Below are 24310 nucleotides of genomic sequence, written 5' to 3'. Positions count from 1 at the left end.
TTAAGCTATCTGATTAAGTAGGTACCCTGATAAAGCAATGAAACTGCAGAATTCCCTGTGCTGCAAAGCAATTCATTTCAGCTGGATAACACAGCCATGGCGTAATCCCCAGACCCCTGTAGGGTGATGATGTGAGTTACTGTGCATTCGCCCATGCACACAGTCCACTGGGGTAGATGCCCTTTTTTCTAATGACTGGAAAAAGTGGGAAATGCACAAATATAACCTGAGGACTGTTAGGGAGCACCAAACAATTTTACTGAGGGGTAAGGGAGATCACTGTTCTGTAATGGAAAACAAAACAAAATACACTGAAACAACATTAACGTGGGTAAGCTTGAGCACAGCCACCCCACCAGCTGGCAGCTGCAGAGCAGTGGTTCTGAAACTGATCAGCCTGCATTATTAAATGTTGCAAATCTTCAGTAAATTCCCCCTGGGAACCAATACCCCCTGAAACAGAGCCCAGGAATTTGCAATTACTGTTTTGGAGTCACCAGTGCTGAACCCACAAGAAAAGCACTTACCCTCCCACCCAGCTCTTCCCCTGACCGCATCACAGACTGTCTTTTTCCATTGTCACCCTCCTGTCTCCTGCCTCAGCCCCTTAGTTGAATAAAGTGTCACAATTTATACAAAGGAGAACATGTCCAGAGGGTCTGACTTGCACAGAACAAGGTTCCACAGCTTGGGACACTGAACACAAAACATCCCTCCCAGCAAAGTGTGATAGGTATGCTTTAGGGCTGCAATGAGAATTCAAGAAGCTGTGTTAGAGCATCTAGCACAATACTTTCTCTCCCAAACACGATCACAAGACGGGAGACAGTCATGGTGAAAGAGGGATGACATCCAGAGCGTGGGGCATTGCAGTCTTTTCATTACTGAATGGCCCGTTACCTGCCACTTTATACTAGATAAAGGAGAGAAAATGAGGAAAGCCAAAACTTGTCACAAGCATGTGATGTGTTCAGGACCCTCCCAGATGCTCTAAGTGCTACGTCACAATTCCTCCACGCACCAGGCAAGTGGGACAGGTGTTACAATCTCTGCTTTGCAGACAAGCAAAAAACAATCATTTTAGGTTCGTGTGAGGGTATTTTATTAAAGCTTAGCTCCCTTTTCATTCTCTACCCCTTCTAAGAACATATCCCTGTGATTTGTCAGTTATTCAGTATTGTTTGCTTATCAATAGCCAGACTGTCTTTTATACTGATATACTGGCAGATATCTTGGAAGGTTTCTGTCTCTAGTTATCCCTGTGTGATTGTTTCCCCCACCTTTGGTTGGCTCAGACACAGGCAGTGACTTGTGTCTCTGGGGAGAGGAAAGGCTGAACAGGAAACTCTCAGCTAGGGCCCTAATTATTCTGGTCACTGATCAAGATGAAAATGACCCCTACTCCTGGTGGCCACGGGGCATGCACTGTCATAATGAGTATCAGCTTTGTGCAGAGGGGGAAATTACCCAGAGGTGGAAATTACCCAGAGGTAAAAAGGAGAATAGCTCATGCTTTCTTCAAGTTGGAACAAGGTCCAGGGCAGAAAGATACCTAAGGGAGCAAAGTCAAGTGGGATAATTTGACGTGAACAGATTCACCTATCTCCAGGGCATCTAAATGTCAAACAAGTAAATGGCTAAATTGAAATGGTAACCAAGGGAAGTTTCCCTCCAAGATCTTCATTACATTGTCTCAGATGGGAGCTCATCAAGCTCTGTGTATTTCTTTCTTCACTTAAATGCATCTTAATTCACAGAAAACTCATTCCAGATTCCAGGCAGGGCTGGGTGAGTGGGGACAGGGTGAGATAAGCAGGAGTGACAGATGTTCCCAGGAAAAAGGGGCCATAGGGCGGCAGGGCCTGGGGATGCTCCCTGACCATCCCACTCAGAGATCTCTGGGATGTATATATTGACGTTTTTGTCACAACCCTGCCTACATTGCTGAGGGAAATTTAAGCATTTACTCCAGCTCTGATTTCTTAAGGAGCAATTCCAACTATCTACATATACCATTTCTGGCTATCAGGATGTAAAAAATGCAGAAATCCTCCCTCTGGACCTGTCTAGGTAACCTCTGATTCCCTTTCTGCTATGCAGTCTGCTAGCAGCCTGAGCAGGACAGAACAGGTAGTTTTCCAAAAACTGCATCCATAATGAAAAAATCACACACAGCTGCCTAATTGTAAAACAGATTCCTGTACTAAATGCAGACATACCCTATAATGGTTTTGTAAACAGACAATTAAAAATTAAATAAAAATAAGTGTATACTTGTTAATTTGTGATTCAAATTAAATGCCAGTAATATTAAAGGAAAAAAACACACTGTGACTGTTCACATGTGACTCCCTTAAGTTCTACGTGTAGTGTCCCCAGTGACCACTTTCAATGCCCTTGGCATTTAACATTCATGGCTGCAGCTCTTTCTGCATAAAATAAACAAAAATCCACTGCTACTGTGTGTTTTGTTTTGCTTCTCTCATAGACACTCCTGACCAAGTTTTAAAGAAACACACAGTAGAGAGGCATTCGGATCTGAGTTGATCTCAGGCTTTGCAGTTCTTATTTGTTTGAAGTTCTGTATTGACAAGACTATAAGATGATTTTGCTAATTTCTCACCTTAGAAATAAAATAAGAATTGCCCGGCAAGCCTATAAATCATCCAGACATGTACTAAATACCTCATTCATGACTGAATAAAATGTATGACCAAGTTTATTTGTGCATCTCCTGTGAAATCTTCATGTTTATGAGAGATGTAGCTCTGAGATCTTGTCTAATTCTATAAAAGCATCATTGTGCATCTTTCAGAGGCCCCCTGAGTTATTCAGAACAGATATGATTCCAGATCATCCTTGAGGCCACTCAGAATAGCTGCATCTCCCTCTGATATGTAGAGAACAGTGAGGAATCCAGGATGCCCAGAAGGGCAGGAGGCCAGGCACTCTGTTCCAAAGCCCCCACCACTTCCCAGGGACACACCGTTACTCTTCTTAAAGCAACGGCTCCTTTTTCTTTTTAATTAAATTCAGTGTAGGATCATGTCAGGAAATGCAAGGGTGAGATGCTCAAATAAAACCATGAGTACTAAATTATCTATCCATATTTGACTGCTCACTTAGCCAGAAGCCTTTGGAAAAGAAGTCCATTGATCGTAAAACGTACATTTTCTTTAGGGATGTTATGTAGCTGAATTCATTACAATTTGTAAGCACACTGTGAAAGCCTTGGATAAAAAGAGATATGTACAGACAAGCTGCTATACAAAATAGAGTAGTAAAATGAGAATGCAAAAAGATGAGGTCTAAGCATCACAAAATATAAATACTACTGACAAAGGTCCATTTTTGGGGGGTAGGCATTCATCCCCAGCAAAGTATGGCATTATTTTGTGTCGGAGAAAAGCCTGCTCCACTGAATTTCCTTGGAGGATAACCCTGGAAATAATCTAGGCTCCGACAATTCCCTTCTCATAAATCTTATTGATGACCATTTGCTGGCAATCAATAGGGAAGGAAGATATCAAAACAAACCAAAAAATGGATGATAAGCAAGAAGAAAGGTAGCAGATGAATACTAGCTGATATGATGAACCTGCTGCTTTCTTCAATTTCATTAAACTCAGTATAATTAATTTTTGAGCTATAAGAAGGAATATGAACTAAAAATGAAAATAATTCTGTCTGTGAAAGAATCAAGGTAGATTGACAAGAAAGACAGTTGCAGACTCACCGTCTCTGCGATTAAGACTTGCAAAGCCAGGGCCGTGGCTGCTGGACAGCTCTGAGGAGCTGCTGAAGGAAGCCCGAGGCAAGGCAGACGCCAGAGGAGCATCACAGCTATCTGGGGGGAAACACCACGTTTGGGTTAATACACTGATTAAAGCTTTCCTGTCTTCTCTTCCTCTCTTCTTCCTTCCCTTTTACTTTCCTTTCCTTCCTATTTCCCTGCCACCCTCCCTTCTTTTCTTCCTTAATTTCCTTTCTTTTTAGTTAACAGGCTAGGAAAATGCTAGAGCCTGTGGCAAACATCAGTCTTGATCAGAGGTGTGTTAGTAAATGTTTAACAACAGGCTCTTAAGGAAAATTAAAAACCCTGATTGGTAGCATTTGCCACTTTCTATGGTGTAAATACTCGTACCATGGCCAATTCAAAGCTATCAACGTGATGTCACTGACCATGAAGTCGGAAAAAGAATGCACACATCACATCATTATATAGTATTTTCACCACGCAGACACAAGGTATGTAAATAACCTCGAGAGCACTGATAACAGCAAGATGACATAAAATAAAGTAGGAAGTGGTGAGTTTTCAGAATGTATTACTTTTGTTTTAATATGATTTAATTAATTACGTTTATATAATTTAATTATTAATAATGATTGTATTTTCCTGCAAATTCATGAGAAGTTAATGATTGGCTCTTGCTAGCTGCTAAAAATTGGTTCCAGCACATCACTCCTAAATGGGAAAATATTAAAAGTATTTCCTTGAAACTCAGAAAGAACACTTTCACAGGCACCACTGTTTCTATTGAACATTGCACTGGAAGTCCTATCAGTATGTATGAGAAAATTTAAAAATTAAAAGCACAAAATAGGGGAAAAAAACCCCAACTGTTATCGTTTCCAGATGATATGATTATGGAGGTAGAAATTCTGAAAGTCACTGGCTAGCTTAACAATTCATTATACAAAAGCTGATAGTATTTCTAAACTTATCCATAGTTAGAAATTAAATTAAATAGAATAGCAAATACTAACAAAACATATAAAGTATCTAAGAATGAATCTTACAGAATTTGCAGGACATTTATGGAGATGATTATAAAAATTGTATTGAAAGACATTAAAGAAAAACTACATAAATTCAGACTACAATGACTGCAAATAGGAAGACTACTTTTAAGGTACTGGTTTTCCCTAGCTTGATCTAAAGATTCATTAGAAGTTCAATCAAAGCTCAGGAGGGTTTTTCACAGATCTTGAAGCAGTGAACCACAGAGCTCAGGGGTTCTTAACATGTGGTACAAATATGATATAGGGGGTCCGTTGAGATGAATAGAACAAATTACATCTTTATTTTCACTAACCTCTAGCTAAAATTTAGCATATTCTTCAGTCAAAAATGTAGACAAACCAGACTGTATTCACCAGTGCCCGTGCATTTGTTACCAACATAAGTTACAGATATTTTAATAGCAATCGTTGTCACAGATATCTAGAAATATTGTTTATGGTCCCCTTTACTTCAAAATAACAGTATTTATTAAAGTCACCACTAGATCTTGTTTTATAATGTGTTAATAACTAAGAAGACATTATGTTACAATTTCTAGTACATTGATATCAGCATTTCAATATAACTATTTACTTTGTAACCCTATGTATACATTTTATGCATTTACAAGCATTGCTGTGAGAAGGGGTCAGGTTTCAGCAAAGTGCCCGAAGGGTCCGTGGCACAAGGAAGAGCAAACAAGCACCCGTGGTGTGTGCACTGCAAGTACAAAGCTGTTGAGACATTACTGGGGCATTATTAGCCATTCAGAAAATTCCAGAAGATTGGGATCATCCACAATCCACAGTCAGCTGTGCTAACTCGAATGTTAACGTGACAATTTCTCAGGGGTGACAGCCTGTTGAGCAGACCAGGCCTACATCATTCCCCCTTTAGGTAAAGGGGTCCCAGGGATCTAACTAACCTGCTCAAAGTCACAGAGCTGGTTGAGGGTAAGTGAAGATTATCTCCATCAACTGTTTAGCTTGGGAAGCCTGCTCCTTTCCCAGCCTCCCCCACCCCCCCAGCACGGCTTCCTTTCTGAGTCTCCCCAGACGCTCCCCACTCAGTCCCCTCTGCTCACATCTTTCTCATCTCACCATATTGGGGTCTCTCCTTTCTGGGTTGGAAACAGTGAGGACCAAGTGTAGATCCTGGAGGCAGACAGGGTGTGGGCATGGCATTTACCAAGCTGCCTACTCTTGGGAAGTCACTGGCCCTCCCTAAGCCTCAGTTACCTCATCTGTACAATGAGGATGTCACACACCTGAATCACACAACTGGACAAAGGGGAATCACACAACTCATAGGGTTTCTATGAGGATTTAAAGTGTTTGCTTTTATTATTTTCAGTATGGTAAGACAAGTCATCACATAAGCTTCTTCAAAATATTCTATAAGGACGTTTTCCCTATAGAGAGATATAGAAGGCAGCATTCAATGTTCCAAGCCATATTCTCATTTTTTGTTCTTTCCTCAAGAGAAGGCATATGAATCTTAGTCTTGAAAAAAAGAAAGAGTAAGATGTACTTGCTCTTATGAAGTCATCTTTGCCTTTGAGAAACAATTTTAAAAGTGATCATTTTCTTTACAACCCTAATTGGTTGTTCCAACTCACTTCCACACAGTCAAATTTGAGAATGCACGTGATCAAAAAATGTGACCATGTCCAATAAGGTACTTGGAAAAGAGCGGCTCTGTGTTTGGACAGTATTTTCTGTACATTCACTGTGTTTTTAACTAAATTACATTCAAGTAAGGTGAAGTCTCAGGTGCCCCCCAAAAATCTCCTTAACCGTTGTTTTTAATCTGAAATGTCTATATCTTATACTACGATTTCTGGAGCCAAAATTGTTAAGACACAATTTAATTTTCTTTTTCTGGAATCATTAAAAAATATTTGATTTCCACTGAATATTATTCTTATCAAAAGTCTGATAGATACTATTTCTATCCAAAAAAGAAAGACGAATTCTGAAATGCTTCAAAGCTACAACAATTATGCATAAATAATTGTTTTTAACAAACGAGATGGCAAAACAACTGAAAAGTACAACTATTTACCACTTAGGGGGAAAATGAGGTGAGTACAAGTAATAACCTTATAAGAATTAACAAATGAAAATAGACAGATAATATTACAGTTAAATAGGCTAAAGCAAGTTTATTTCTCTTCATAATAACACTCACATTAATAAGAAATTATTCTATGAAATAATCTCAGTTTTGAAATGCGCTCATTCCTTCAAAAGTTCAAATGTACTCAGAGCTCAAATGTACTCAGAAGCTCAGAAAAGCTTAGGAACTCTAAAGGGAAACTGATGATCCATTGTAATGTGTCTTATAGAAAATACAAACACACCATAATGATTTTTTTTTTCTAACATCTTTATTGGGGTATAATTGCTTTACAATGGTGTGTTAGTTTCTGCTTTATAACAAAGTGAATCAGTTATACGTATACATATGTTCCCATATGTCTTCCCTCTTGCGTCTCCCTCCCTCCCACCCTCCCTATCCCACCCCTCCAGGCTGTCACAAAGCACGGAGCCAATATCCCTGTGCCATGCGGCTGCTTCCCACTAGCTATCTACCTTACTACGTTTGTTAGTGTGTATATGTCCATGACTCTCTCTCGCCCTGTCACAGCTCACCCTTCCCCCTCCCCAAAACCTCAAGTCTGTTCTCTAGTAGGTCTGCGTCTTTATTCCTGCCTTACCCCTAGGTTCTTCATGACATTTTTTTTCTTAAATTCCATATATATGTGTTAGCATACGGTATTTGTCTTTTTCTTTCTGACCACCATAATGATTTATGTATGATTCAGATCAGAGTGCTCAGAACATCCTTGTGTGCATGCTTCTATAATAAATTCTTATGTATTAAATAATCAAACATTGTCTCAGCAGCTGTACCTATTGTAACATCATTTTAATCAATAGCCTATTGTTTGTCCTGCCAACAGAACAGCTTTATACTGAAATTATTAAACAATATTTCAGCTTCTGTTTTTAAAAATTATATATTTTTTTTTCTCCAGGTAAAATCTTAGAAATTTGGAACTTCCCATAGCTGGGGAAAACATAGTTGCCTTAATCCTCTCAATCTAAGTGACACTATCTGGGTGTTTTCCAAACGCTTGACCTCCTCCTAAAACTACTTAAATCTGCCCCCTCCATAAATAAAAAACAGTCCCAGACAAACCTCTTTGGATTACTACAGCTCATGGGTGATGCGTGCTCTTAGTTTCTTCAGAACATTCAAATCCAGTTTATACACAACTGTATATAAATGGCATCTTTCCAATATGCATTATGGTCTAAACTAGGCTAAAAATTCCTCAGCAAAGAAAATGCCACTTAACTGAATTCACTGATGAGCTCTAGTAGTTTTCTGGTAGCATCTTTAGAATTTTCTATGTCTAATATCATATCATCTGCAAACAGTGACAGTTTTACTTCTTTCTTTTCCAATTTAGATTCCTTTTCTTTTTCTTCTCTGTTTGCCATAGCTAGGACTTCCAAAACTATGTTGAATAAAAGTGGTGAGAGTGGACATCCTTGTCTTGCTCCTGATCTTAGAGGACATGCTTTTGGATTTTCACTGTTGAGTATGATGTTAGCTGTAGGTTAGTTGTATATGGCCTATATTATTTTGAAATATGTTCCCTCTATGCCCCTTTCTGGAGAGTCTTTAATCATAAATAGGTGTTGAATTTTGTCAAAAGCTTTTTCTGCATCTATTGAGATGATCATATGGTTTTTCTTCTTTAACTTGTTGATGTGGTGAATCACAGCCATTGATTTGCAGATACTGAAAAACCCTTGCATCCCTAGGATAAATCCCACTTGATCATAGTGTATGATCCTTTTAATGTATTGTTGGATTTGGATTGCTAGTATTTTGTTGAGGACAGATGAATGGATAAAGAAGATGTGGTATATATATACAATGGGATATTACTCAGCCATTAAAAAGAATGAAATAATGCCATTTGCAGCAACATGGCTGGACCTGGAGATTATCATACTAAGTGAAATAAGTCAGACAGAGATAGACAAATATCTATTAAAAATTTTGAAACAATAATTCAAATAATTCTTTTAATAATATAATAATAACCTTCCAAAACAGAAGGCACAAAGTCCAGAGGGCTTCCCTGGTGAATTCTGCCAAACATTTAAGGAAGAAATCATGCCATGTCTCCATAATCCCTTTTAGAAGATAGAAGCAGAGGAATACTTTTTAACTTATTCTATGAGGCTAATATTAGCATAATACCAAAACCAATCACAGATATTACAAGAAAAGAAACCTACAGACCAATATTTCTCATGGACACAGATGCAAAAATCCTCAACAAAATATTAGCAATCAAATCCAACAATGTATAAGAATTACAGGGAATTCCCTGGCAGTCCAGTGGTTAGGACTCCATGCTTCCAATGCAGGGGGCCCGGGTTCAATCCCTGGTGAGGGAACTAGTATCCCACAAGCCACACGGTGTGGCCAAAAAAAAATAAAGTAAAATAAAATAAAATTTTTAACAAATAGATTTGAAATAAATAGAAGAAGAATTACATACTGAAACAAGTGGAATTTGTTCCAGGTATTCAGGGCTGGTTCAACATTCAAAAATCAGTTTATGTAATCCATCACATCCACAAGCTAACAAAGAAAAATCACATGGTACTATCAATAGATGAAGAAAAGCATCTGACAAAATCCAACACCCATCCATGGTAAAAACTCTTGGTAAACTAGGAATAGAGTTGAACTTTCTCAAATTGATAAAGAATATCTACCAAAAACTTACAGCTAACACCACACTTAATGGTGAGAAACTTGAAACTTTCCCCACTAAGGTCAAGACTAGGCAAAGATTTTCCCTCTCACCACTCCTTTTCCACATCCTACTAGAAGTCTTAGTTAATGCAATTAGACAAGAAAAGGAAACAGAAGGGATACAGATTAGGAAAGAAATGTCTTTGTTATGGATGACAAGATCATCTATGCAAAAACTCCTGGAACTAATAAGTGGTTATAGCAAGGTCACAGGATACAAGGTTAAAAAACAAAAGTCAATTGTTTTTTTATATACCAGCAATGATCAAGTGGAATTAGGACTCTGAAACACTATGCTATTTACATTAGCACCTAAAAAATATAAAATACTTAGGTATAAATCTAACAAAATATGCATGAGATCTATATGAGGAAAACTACAAAACTCTGAGGAATTAATCAAGGAAGAACTAAATAAATGGAGAGATACTCCGTGTTCATGGACAATACTCAATATTGTCAAGATTTCAGTTTTTCCCAATTTGATCTATAGATTCAAGGCAATCTCAATAAAAATTCAGGCAAGTTATTTTGTGGATATCAACAAACTGATTCTAAAGTTTATGTGGTGAAGCAAAAGACCCAGAATAACCAAAACAATATTGAAGAAGAACAGAGTGGTAGGAATGACACTACCTGATTTCAAGACTTACCATAAAGGTACAGTAATTAAGACAGTGTATTGGCAAAAGAACTGACAAATAGATCAGTGAAACAGAACAGAGAGCCCTGAAGTAGACCTACACAAATATAATCAATTGACCTTTGACAAAGTAGTGAAGGCAATACAATAGAGCAAAGCTAGTCTTTTCAATAAATGGTAATGGAACAAATCGACTTCCATAAGCAAAAACATGAATCTAGACACAGACTTTTCACCCTTCACAAAAATTAATTCAAAATGGTTCACAGATCTAACTGTAAAGCACAAAACTATAAAACTCCTTGAAGATAACATAGGTGAAAATCTAGATGAACTTGTGTTCTGCAAAGACTTTGTAGACACAAAGCCACGACCCATGAAGAAAAGAATTGATAAGATGGACTTTATTAAAATTAAAAATGTCTGCCCTGCAAAAGGCAGTCAAGAGAATGAAAACACAAGCCATACGATGGGAGAAAATATTTGTAAAATACACATCAGACAAATGACTTTTATCCAAAATATGCAAAGAACTCAAACTTACCAATAAGAAAACAAACAACTCCAATTAAAATATGGTCCAAAGCTGACTTTAACAGACACTTCACCAAAGAAGATATACAGATGAGAAAGAAGTACATGAAAAGATGCTCCACATCATATGTCTTCAGAGAAATGCACATTAAAACAACGAGATACCACTACACTCCTATGAAAATGGTCAAAATCTGGAACACTAATGACACCAAATTCTGGCGAGGATGGAGAGCAACAGGAACTCTCATTGCTGGTGGGAATGCAAAATGGTGCAGCCTTTTTGGAAGACTGGCCAGTTCTTACAAAACTAAACATATTCCTACATGCAATCCAAAATATGTTCCTTGGTATTTACCCAAAGAGATTGAAAACTTATGTCTACACAAAAACATGCACAAAAATGTTTATAGCAGCTTTAGTCATTAAACTCCAACGCTTGGAAGCAACCAAGACATCCTTTAGTAGGGAATGGATAAACAGTGGTACATCCATATAGTGGAACATTAGGAATAAAAAGAAATGATCCATCAAGCCATGAAAAGACACAGAAGAAACTTAAATGCATATTACTAAGTGAAAGAAGCCAGTCTTAAAAGGCTACATACCATATGATTCTAGCTATATGATATTCTAGATAAAACAGAATTGTGAAGCCAGTAAAATGATCAGTGGTTGCCAGTGTTTAGATGGGAGAGAGGAATGAATAAGAGGAACACAAGGGATTTTAAGAGTAGTGAAACTATTCTGTATAATAATATAATGCTGGATACACATCATTATACATTTGTCCAAACCCACAGCATGTACAACACCAAGAGTGAACCATAAACTATGGACTTGGGGTGACTATCACGTGTCAGCGCAGGTTCATCAATTGTAAAATAAAAAAAGTTATCAACACCACTCTGGAGAAGGATGCTGGTAATGGAGGAGGCTAAGCATGTGTGAGGGAAGGGGGTATATGGGAAATCTCTGTACTTTCTGCTCAATTTTACATAAACCTAAAACTGCTCAAAAAATAAAGTTTATTTTTTAAAAAGGGCAGGGGGGGGGCTTTCTCTTTATCAACTACCCTGAGTATTCACTTAAAAATAAATGCTATGATTTAAATAACTTACTGAGAAAGAAGAGAAACTTTCAGGTTTCTTCTCCCCCAGTTATACATCCAGGAGCCCATTTATAAAACTTAGTTCTATCCCTTCATGGTTTTAAAATTGTGCGAGGATGTGTGACTCTACCAGCCTTCAGAGGAATCAAATATCTGGAGGGAGAACGGTTGTAGTTTTTCATGGATTGTCCTCCTTCAGCACCCTAAGCAGACAAGGATTTAGACCTGTTTTAAAGGTCAATTTTAATTAGCCCAATTATTATTCCCTTATGACTGCTGAAAAATTATATTCAGCAAAAGGAACAGATTCCCAGTGATGGGAGTGTTTCTAAAATTATAACTTGCGCCAGTTTAATGAATCATACTGCTTCTCATATAGGAAGAGCACTGTTTTTTTTTTTTAAAGAACCACTATTTATCTTTATTTCTTCAGCTTCTATCACAGTGCCTGGCACATGGTAAGCATTTGATAAATGTTTCCTGAATTAAATTGATCACAAGTCCAAGAGCAACTTTCTTAAATCTCCATATCTCAGTTATATTTCAACCCTGAAATATATTGAGCTTAAAACATTGAAACAGCCAAGTTTCATCCTAACAGAAAAATCATGCAGTCTAATTTCCAGGCTGGGTGTGAGGTAGGTATGTGATAGTGGGACCCGGGAAAATATAGATAGAGAAGAGGGGTTCTCACTAATAGGAAAGGACTGCCAATGAAGTATTCATTTCAGAAGGCATTCTCATTCCTGCTTAAACAGGGCATGTCAGTAAAATTCAGCAATCCGACACACTCAGATATTTTTCATAAATAATTCACAAATGGAAAGATTAGAACATGTCTGTGTTAGAAGTAACATCTCTAGATTTATCAAGATTGTATAATTTTGTGCAATGAAATTCAGGGGAGAAATAGACACAGCAGTTTTTCAGACACTGATACCCAAGGGGCAATTCCCCATCCCTGCCCCTGAAATTCTGATTTAGTGAGAGGATTTATTTGTGTACTTAAGGAAGACACATTCTGTTCTTCAGAGAAGGAAATGTACAACACTCGGGACAGGAGCTGAGAGATCTCTGCAGTGGATGAAAACCTCAACTGTGCCAGGAGAGACCCTCAATGTGGCCACCAAGAGTATGCACTAAATTGCAGCCCTGGTATCTGTATTATGTTCTGTGGTTATTAAACGAGAATTGGAGAGTTGGGCAGTGTAAAAGACATACTTTCAAAAATCTGAAGCCCTATCACGCTAGTGCCCAGAAAGATGCACTTGGGAAACTCAGCTGTTGACTCATATTAGTATTGATATTACTTTAAATATTTAGTTTTAAAAGATTTTCACTATCCATAGCTCATTAACTGGAAAACTTCCTTGCTTGTATATAAATCTGAAATATCCATCTAAGGGGCAAAATCTAATATTCCACACAACTTACTCAAATTGTTGAAATAGTCACAGAGCAATGAAATATGCAGTTTTGGGGTGATGTCAGTACCATGATAGTGTGAATCGTTCCTTTTTTTCTCTCTCTCCTTTGATTTACAACTATTAGGACGTCCATAACCAGAAAAAAAAAAAAAGCATCTATCCACAGCATACACCGACATCCAAGAGATCCATCCACCTGTGCATCCAAAGTGGGTGGACTGGACCATGGAGTAGGTAGCAGAGATCGAGGGAAGTGGCTGCAGAGCTGGTGGCAGGAGGCTGTGACAGCATAGAAGGCGGCTGCTGTTCTGGCAGCAAGCCAGCACAACCTTTCTGGCAGAGGAGGTGGAGGATGAAGGCAGTGACTGGAAGTCTGTCCAGCTGCATGTGTTACAGCTGGCGGGACCAGTTTCTCCCTCTGAGGAGATACTGCAGTGAATGCGCAGAGGGAAAGGAAAGGTAAGTAGATAGACAAAGAGAACTGAAGTAAAATGTCTCCTGCTGTCTGCCCTTGGAGGCAAGGGGACCGACCACCCAAGGACCCCTGGGACTCCGCCCCCATCCCAACTTGAGGATACCTCTACCAGGCCATGGACACCCACAAAGCCCCACGTGCTAAGTACATGCACCTCCCCCCGTGCCCACATTCTGCCACCGCGCGTTGTTTTTTTGTTGTTGTTTTTGTTTTGTTTTGTCTTAACTGTGTGGGTTCCCAATCTTAGAAGCCGCTAGTTAACGCTGGTAAGAGAAACCAAAAACTTGTGCCATAGCGCCACCTTCTGTAAAGGAAGGCTCCTAACTACCAACCTGTTGCATTCTTAGGATCAAAGTAAACACAGTCTTACCTAAATAAAAATGGTGTTCCATTTTTTATTTAGGGAATCATGGTAATACGGTATGGCAAAAAAAAAAAAAAAAAAAAAAAAACAGACAATTTTCCAGCAACTAAACCCAAAGGTATGGAATATTGTGATCTAACTGATAAAGAGTTTTAAATAGCTGTTATGAAGAAATTCAATAGAAAACTCATAAAGACAATGCAATGATATTAGGAATGAAAATAACAAGCAGAAGGAATACTTTACCAAAGAGGTAATTCTAAAAAAGAATCAGAGATTTCTGGAGCTGAAGAACTCAATAAATGAGATAAAGAATGCATTACAATGCACTTGAAATAGAGCAGATCAGGTAGAAGAGAGAATTAGCAAGCTCAAGGACAGAAATATAGAAATAATTCAGGTGGAAGAAGAGAGTGAACTAAGATTTTTAAAAAGTGAAGCCTATGAGAAATATCTGATTCTATTGGAAAGGGAAACATAAGAATAATGGGCATCCCAGAAGGAGAAGAGGGTGGGAAGGGGACAGAGTTTATTTAAAGAAATAATAGCTGAGAAATTCCCAAACCTGGGGATGGGATGAATATACAGATCCACGAAGCTAACAGAATATCTTGTTATCTCATCACAAAAAGAGCTCTAAAACACATTTTAATGAGGCTATCAAAATTCAATCATAAAGAAGCAATTTTAAAGGCAGCCGGGGGTGCGGGGGAAAGACAGCAACCTACAAAGGTACCCCCATTAGGCTACAGTAGATTTCTCAGCAGAAAATTTTCCGGTCAGGAGACAGATAGTGGAATGACATATTCAAAATATTGAAAGATAAAAATTTCCATCTAAGAATACTCTATGTGGCAGTTATCCTTCAGATATAAAGGAGAATTAAAACCTTTCCCAGACAAACTAAAGCTGAGGGAGTTTACCACCACTAGGCTTGCCTTATGAGAAATGTTGAAAGGAGCTCTTCAAGCTGAAACAAAAAGACAAAAGTACACAAAACTCTGATTAAGATGATAAATACTCATAATTAGAATATTGTAAATCTTTTTTAGAACAGTATATTAAATTCTTAACTATAATATAATGGTTAAAGGAAAAGAGCGTTAAAAATAGCTATAGATACTACAACTTGGTAATGAAATCACAGCATAGAGATAATTTCTAACATTAAAAATATGAAAGGGGAAGAGTAAGTAAGCAGATGAAACCTTTATAGGTGAATGAAGATAAACTGCCAACAGCAGGAAAGGGGCTATTTTACCTGTAAGATGTTTTATGTAAACTTCATGGTAACAACAAGCAAAAATCTAGAGCAGAAACATAAACATAAAAAAGGGGAGAGTGAGCAAATCACCATGGAAAACCACCAACTTATAAAGGCAAACAGAAAGAGAAGAAAAAAGGAACAACAGAGAGACAAAATAAGCAGAAGGCAAAAGATAAAATGGCACTAGTAAATTCTTACATATCAATAATCACCCCTAAATGTAAACAGATTGAACTCACCGATCAAAAGGCACATAGTGGGTGGATGGCTGAAAAACCAAGGTCCAGCTCTATGCTCTCTACAGAAGATTCATTTCAGCTCTACAGGCACGTAGGCTCAAAGTGAAAGGATGTAAGATGATATTCCAAGCAAATAGAAATGAAAAGAAGGTGGATATAGCCATCCTTGTATCAGACAAAACACACTTCAAGCCAAAAAAGGTAAGAAGAGACAAAGAAGGTCAGTAAAGGGGTCACTACATGAAAAAGATATAACAATAATAAATATGTACGTTCCCAAAACCTGATCACTGAAATATATAAGTATGTAATAATAGATATTAAGGAACAAACAGACAACAATGCAGTAATTGTAGGAACTTCAGTACCCCACTATCAGCAATGGATAGATTGTCTTGACAGAAAATCAACAAAGAAATGTTGGACTTGAACCACACCTTAGAACAAATAGATTTAATAGACACATATAGAATATTCCATCCAACAGTAGCAGAACACACATTCTTCTCAAGTGCACATAGAACATTCAGGCTGGATCATATGATAGGTCACAAAACAAATCTTAGCAAACTTAAGAAGACTGAAATCGTATCAGCTATCTTCTGTGACCACAATTGGCATGAAACTAGAAGTCCACAACAAGAATGAGATGGGAAGATCTACAAACATGTGGAAAGTAAACACACGCCTAAACAACCGTTGTGTCAAAGAAGAAATCAAAAAGGAAATAAAAAATATCTCAAAACAAATGAAAATGAAAATACAACATATCAAATATCATGGCATGCAGCAAAAGCAGATCTGAGTGGAAAGTTTATAGTAATAAACACATTAAGATGTTAGAAAAATCTCAAGTAAACAACCTAACTTTATACCTCAAGGAACTAGAAAAAGAAGAAAAAATTAAGCCCAAAGTTAGCAGAACTAAGGAAACAGTAAGTATCAGAATGCAAATAAATGAAATAGAAACCAGAAAAACAATAGAAAGGATCAAGGAAACTACAAAATGTTTCTTCAAAAAGATAAACAACATTGACAAACCTTTAGTTAGACTAAGGAAAAAACAGAAGAGTGAAATAAATAAAATTAGAAATGAAAAGAGAAGACATTACAACTGATACTACAGAAATACATAGAATCATAAGACACTACTATGAACAATTACATGCCAATACAACCTAAATTAAATGGATACATTTCTAGAAACACAAACCTACCATGACTGAATCAGGAAGAAATAGAAAGTAGGAACAGACCAATAATGAGTAAAGACACTGTATCAGTAATTTAAAAATTCCCAACACAGAAAACTCCAGGACCAGATAACTCCCCTGCATAATTCTATCAAACATTTAAAGAAGTAATACCAATCCTCCTCAAACTCTTCCAAAATATTGAGGGGGAGAAAACACTTCCAAACTTGTTCTATGAGGCTAGCATTACCTTGATAGCAAAGCCAGATAAGGATACCACAAGAAAAGAAAACTATAGACCAATATCCCTGATGAACATAGGTGCAAAAATTCTCAACAAAATATTAGCAAACCAAATTCAAGAATACATTAATAGAAATATATACGATGACCAAGCGGAATTTATTCCTAGGATGAAAGGATGGGTCAACATATGCAAATCAATAAATCCAACACATCACATCAATAAAATAAAAAATAAAAATCAAATGATTTTTTCAATAGAGAAAGAAAAAGCATTTGACATAAAACAACATCCTTTCATAATAAAAACCCTTAACAGACTGGGTATAGAAGGAACATACTTCAACATAAAGGCCATGTATAACAAATACAAGGGTAACATTATACCTGATGGAGAGAAATGGAAAGTGTTTCTTCTGAGACCAGGAACAAGGCAAGGATGCCCAGTCTCACTACTCTTATTCAATATAGTACTGGAAGTCCTAGCTAGAGCAATTATGCAAGACAAAGAAATAAAATATATCCAAATCAGAAATGAAGAAGTAAAACTGTCATTATTTGCTGATGATATGATTGAACATATAGAAAATTCCAAAGAATCAGCCAAAAAACTATTGAAATTAACCAACGATTTCAGTAAATTGGCAGGATACAAAGTCAACATACAGAACTCAATTTGATTCCTCTACACTAATAATAAAGCATCTGAGAAAGAAATAAAGAAAACCATCCCTTTCACAATAGCATCAAAAACAATAAAATACTTAGGAATAAATTTAACCAAGGAAGTGAAAGATCTGTACAATTAGAACTGCAAAACTGCTGAAAGAAATCAAGGACACAAACAAATGGAAAGACACAAACAAAATCAAAGAAATTGAAGACACAAACCAATGTTCAAGCATCCAAAGAGTTAATATTCTTAAAATATCAATAGTTCTAAAGCCATCAACAAATTGAACATAGTCCTCACCAAAATACCAAAGGCATTCTTCACAGAAATAGAAGAAACAATCCTAAAATGTGTGTGGAACCACAAAAGACCTCAAACAGCCAAAGCAATCTTGAGAGAAAAGAGCAAAGCCAGAGATACCACACTTCTCGATTTCAAGCTATACCACAAAGCCATAGTAGAAAAACAGTATTGTACTTGGGGGAAAAAAAGACATATTGACCAAGGGAACAGAATAGAGAGCCCAGAATTAAACCCTGGCGTATACTGTCAACTAGTATTCAACAAGGAAGCCAAGAATACCCGGTGGAGAAAGGACAGCCTCTTCAATAAATGGTGCTGGAAAAATTGGAGAAACATGCAGAACAATGAAAGTAGATCCCCATCTCACACCACTCACAATAATTAACTCAAAATGGGTCAAAGACTTAAACATAAGACCTGATGCCATAAAAATCCTAAAAGAAAATGTTAGGGGAGAAGTTTATTGATATTGGTCTTAGCAATAATTTGGTGGGCATGATGCCAAAATAACAAACAATAAAAGAAAATAATCAAAACATGGGACTACATCAAACTCAAGAGCTTCTGCACATCAAAAGAATAAATTAATTAACAAAATGAAAAGACACCCTACAGAATGGGAGAAAATTTTTGCAAACCATTTATCGAATAAGTGATTAATATCCAAAATATATAAGGAACTCAGTCAACTCAATAACAAAAAACAAACAATCTGGTTAAAAGATGGGAAGAAGGAGTAAATAGTCATTTCTCAGAAAAGGACATCGAAATGGCCAAGAGACACATGAAAAGATGCTCAACATCACTAATCATTAGGGGACTGCAAATCAAAATCACAGTGAAACATTACCTCACACCTGTTAGAATGGCTATCATCAAGAAGACAAGGACCAACAGATGCTGGTGAGGATGTGGTGAAAAAGGAACCCTTACACACTATTGGTGGGAATGTAAATTAGTCTAACAACTATAGAAAGCAAGATGGAAGTTCCTCAAAAAATTAAAAGCAGATCTATCATATACTCCAGGAATTCCACTTCTAGGTATACATCCAAAGAAAATGAAAATAGGATTTTGACAAGATATATGCACTCCCATGTTTATCACGGCATTACTCACAATAGCCAAGATATGGAAACAACCCAAAAGACCATCAGTGGACGAATGGGTAAAAAAATATGTGGTATACATACACCGTGGAATGTTATTCAGCCATGAGAAAGGAAGAGATCCTCCCATTTGCTACAACATTATGCTAAGAGAATAAGTCAGATAGAGAAAGACAAGTACTGTATGATGTCACTTACATGTGAAAACTAAAAGTTAAACCTGTGAAAAACAGAATAAAATGGTGGTTACTAGGGGATGGGGACAGGGACAAGAGGGATGGTCTTTAAGGGTACAAACTTGTAAGAATTGGTAAATAAGCCATGAAGATCTAACGAACAGTATAATAAATAGACAGTAATACTGTACTATAATTATATAACGTGATCATGTGTATTATAATTATATAATGTGATATTACTTCAGCAATCACATTAACAATATATAAATGTATCAAAGTAACAATATTGTATGCCTTAAACATATGCAATGTTACAAGTCAAATTTATTCAATAAAAAAGTGTGCAATTTTATATTTTTCTGTTCATACATTGTTCACATGAATTACCAAAATACTGTAATTGCCAAGTCACATAATTTCCTTCTACAAATGTTGCTTCTATATAAGTTGCTTCATGGAGCAAGGACCTAATAAATATTTTTTGAGTGAATAATTTATTTTGAAACTTTAGAGATATTTTTTTATCCTTCAATTTTCTCCACTGAAAATTGGAGACAAAATTATGTATTTCTCTCTGTATTATATGATTGTAGAAGAGTTAAAAACTGCTGCACAAATTTTTTAAAAACCTGTGGTGAACATGAAGGGGTTAGACGTTCCTTTATATTTACAGGAATGCTTCTTCTAAAAGTCCATGTGACTTTAAAAACTTACAAAATTTAACAAAAATATAACACCTATACTATAATAATTGATCCATAAATACTATAACAATTGTTGAAATTTTAGGACAAGATTTAAGTTACACAAGAATTTTTTACACTATGTTTGGTAATTTGGGCATTTTCATTGGAAAAAATTTAAAATAAAATAACTAACATAATCCAAAGCTAAAGAGTCATTGCATTGTAGTAGAATGAGAAAACAAAATACACATCATTTCAAAGAAATATGTATTTGGTGCTTTAAATAATCAACTGGGAGTTTCAAAAAGCTTGTCTGACTATGGATAAAACTCCATTCATACGCTGTCTTGCAACTTGGAAATACTTTCCTTTTGTCCATCCATCTCTCCCCCTCTCCCCCTCTCCCCCTCTCCTTCTTCCTTGTCTTCCTCCTTTCCTCTCTTCCTTCTTTTTTCCAAGAGATTCAACAGGGAACAGTTGTCAAAAAGATGTTCATAGCTGAAGGCAGCAAGTACAATCGATCCATTCAAAGCTCAAGTACCTGTTAATGATCCCTCCATAAAATACTGCTTTTCTCATTTTCCCGGAGGGGAAAAAAAACAAGACAGCAATTTCTTTGCAGAGTTCCAAGAATATACACAAAATATATAGGGGAAAAAAGAAAATTTTATATTTTGGAATTTGGATGCAAATGATACCTAAAGTCTTAATACAATTAATTCCTGGTAAATATTTTCAGGTTTAATCCACTGAGGTACACAATTATAATATAGCATTGCTGTTTAATGTAATGTTTACCTAAAAATTATTTAATTATTAATAGCAACAGCTCACTGAAAACTTGGGTCTCTGCCCAAAAAGTTTCCATAAAACAATCATTATGTTTAATTGTTCATGTTTATCCAAAATACAGGCCACTGCCATTACAAGAGTAGAAAACCCAATCATTTTAGGAAGTGTGTGTGTGTGCATGTATGCACACGCATGAGCATGCACACACATTTAACAAGTAAATAAAAAATTAGATTACTCTCGAATAAAGCAGTGCATTCTCAGGTATCTCATTAGATACATATATAAAGATACAATAACTATTTGGACTTGAAAACAAAGACTATTACAAGAGACAAAGAAGGAAACTACATAATGATCAAAGGATCAATCCAAGAAGAAGATATAAAAATTGTAAATATTTATGCACGCAACATAGGAGCACCTCAATACATAAGGCAAATGCTAACAGTCATAAAAGGGAAAATCAACAGTAACACAATCATAGTAGGGGACTTTAACACCCCACTTTCACCAATGGACAGACCATCCAAAATGAAAATAAATAAGGAAACACAAGCTTTAAGTGATACACTAAACAAGATGGACTTAATTGATAGTTACAGGACATTCCATCCAAAAACAACACAATACACTTTCTTCTCAAGTGCTCATGGAACATTCTCCAGGATAGATCATATCTTGGGTCACAAATCAAGCCTTGGTAAATTTAGAGAAAACTGAAATCATATCAAGTATCTTTTCCGACCACAACACTATGAGACTAGATATTAATTACAGGAAAAAAATCTGTAAAAAATACAAACACATGGAGGCTAAACAATACACTACTTAATAACCAAGAGATCACTAAAGAAATCAAAGAGGAAATCAAATAATACCTAGAAACAAATGACAATGAAAACACAATCACCCAAAACCTATGGGATGCAGCAAAAGCAGTCCTAGAGGGAAGTTTATAGCAATACAATGTTACCTCAAGAAACAAGAAACACCTCAAATAAAAAACCTAACCTTACACCTAAAGCAATTACAGAAAGAACAAAAAAAACCCCAAAGTTAGCAGAAGGAAAGAAATCATAAAGATCAGATCAGAAATAGGGGCTTCCCTGGTGGCGCAGTGGTTGGGAGTCCGCCTGCCGATGCAGGGGACGTGGGTTCGTGCCCCGGTCTGGGAGGATCCCACATGCCGCGGAGCGGCTGGGCCCGTGAGCCATGGCCGCTGGGCCTGCGCATCCGGAGCCTGTGCTCCGCAACGGGGGAGACCACAGCAGTGAGAGGCCCGCGTACAGCAAAAAATAAAAAATAAAAAAAATTAAAAAATTAAAAAAATAAAAAAGATCAGATCAGAAATAAATGAAAAAGAAATGAATGAAAGAATAGCAAAGATCAATAAAACTAAAAGCTGGTTCTTTGAGAAGATAAGCAAAATTGATAAACCATTAGCCAGACTCAACAAAAAAAAAAAAGGGAGAAGACTCAAATCAATAGAATTAGAAATGAAAAAGGAGAAGTAACAACTGACACTGCAGAAATACAAAGGATCATGAGAGATTACTGCAAGCAACTCTATGCCAATAAAATGGACAACCTGGAAGAAATGGACAAATTCTTAGAAATGTACAACCTGCCAAGACTGAATCAGGAAGAAATAGAAAATATGAACAGACCAATCACAAGCACTGAAATTGAAACTGTGATTAAAAATCTTCCAACAAACAAAAGCCCAGGACCAGATAGTGTCACAGGCGAATTCTATCAATCATTTACAGAAGAGCTAACACCTATCCTTCTCAAACTCTTCCAAAATATAGCAGAGGGAGGAACACTCCCAAACTCATTCTACGAGGCCACCATCATCCTGTCACCAAAACCAGACAAAGATGTCACAAAGAAAGAAAACTACAGGCCAATATCACTGATGAACATAGATGCAAAAATCCTCAACAAAATACTAGCAAACAGAATCCAACAGCACATTAAAAGGATCATAAATCACGATCAAGTGGGGTTTATCCCAGGAATGAAAGAATTCTTCAATATGTGCAAATCAAACAATTGATACACCATATTAACAAACTGAAGGATAAAAACAATATGATCATCTCAATAGATGCAGAAAAAGCTTTCAACAAAATTTAACACCCATTTATGATAAAAAACCCTCCAGAAGTAGGCATAGAGGGAAACTACCTCAACATAATAAAGGCCATATATGACAAACCCCCAGCCAACATCTCCCTCAATGATGAAAAACTGAAACTATTCCCTCTTAGATCAGGAACAAGACAAGGGTGCCGACTCTCACCACTATTATTCAACATGGATTGGAAGTTATAGCCACAGCAATCAGAGAAGAAAAAGAAATAAAAGGAATCCAAATCGGAAAAGAAGAAGTAAAGCTGTCACTATTTGCAGGTAACATGATACTGCACATAGAGAATCCTAAAGATGCTACCAGAAAACTACTAGAGCTAATCAATGAATTTGGTAAAGTTGCAGGACACAAAATTAATGCACAGAAATCTCTTGCATTTCTATACACTAATGATGAAAAATCTGAAAGAGAAATTAAAGAAACACTCCCATTTACCATTGCAACAAAAAGAATAAAATACCTAGCAATAAACCTACCTAAGGAGACAAAAGACCTGTATGCAGAAAACTATAAGACACTGATGAAAGAAATTAAAGATGATACAAATAGATGGAGAGATATACAATGTTCTTGGATTGGAAGAATCAACATTGTGAAAATGACTATACTACCCAAAGCAGTCTACAGATTCAATGAAATCCCTATCAAACTACCACTGGAATTTTTCACAGCGTAGAACAAAAAATTTCATAATCTGCATGGAAACACAAAAGACCCCAAACAGCCAGAGCAATCTTGAGAAAGAAAAATGGAGGTGGAGGAATCAGGTTCCCTGACTTCAGACTATACTACAAAGCTACAGTAATCAAGACAGTATGGTACAGGCACAAAAACAGAAATATAGATCAATGGAACAGGATAGAAAGCCTAGAGATAAACCCACACATATACAGTCACCTTATTTTTGATAAAGGTGGCAAGAATATACAATGGAGAAGAGACAGCCTCTTCAATAAGTGGTGCTGGGAAAACTGGACAGCTACATGGAAAAGAATGAAATTAGAATACTCCCTAACACCATACACACAAAAAAAACTCAAAATGGATTAAAGACCTAAAGGTAAGGCCAGACACTATAAAACTCTTAGAGGAAAACATAGGCAGAACATTCTATGACATAAATCACAGCAAGATGCTTTTTGACCCACCTCCTAGAGAAATGGAAATAAAAGCAAAAATAAACAAGTGGGACCTAATGAAACTTAAAATCTTTTGCACAGCAAAGGAAAGCATAAGCAAGACGAAAAGACAACCTACAGAATGGGAGAAAGTATTTGAAAATG

The 24310-nt window shown here is 36.7% G+C and overlaps 1 protein-coding gene across 1 annotated transcript in view; it reads right to left on the bottom strand.

Moving 5' to 3' along the window:
- LOC115840055 (contactin-associated protein-like 3) overlaps nucleotides 1–24310 on the bottom strand; it is a 197738-nt gene that overhangs the window by 154761 nt on the left and 18667 nt on the right. The window contains exon 2 of the mRNA XM_030832476.2: nucleotides 3737–3847. Coding sequence (XP_030688336.2) covers nucleotides 3737–3847 — 111 coding nt within the window. The remainder of the gene's footprint in view (nucleotides 1–3736; nucleotides 3848–24310) is intronic.

This window comes from Globicephala melas, chromosome 6 (assembly GCF_963455315.2).
Source record: "Globicephala melas chromosome 6, mGloMel1.2, whole genome shotgun sequence".
In the NCBI taxonomy this organism is placed as follows: Eukaryota; Metazoa; Chordata; class Mammalia; order Artiodactyla; family Delphinidae; genus Globicephala; species Globicephala melas.
This window is presented reverse-complemented; position numbering and strand designations above follow the sequence as displayed.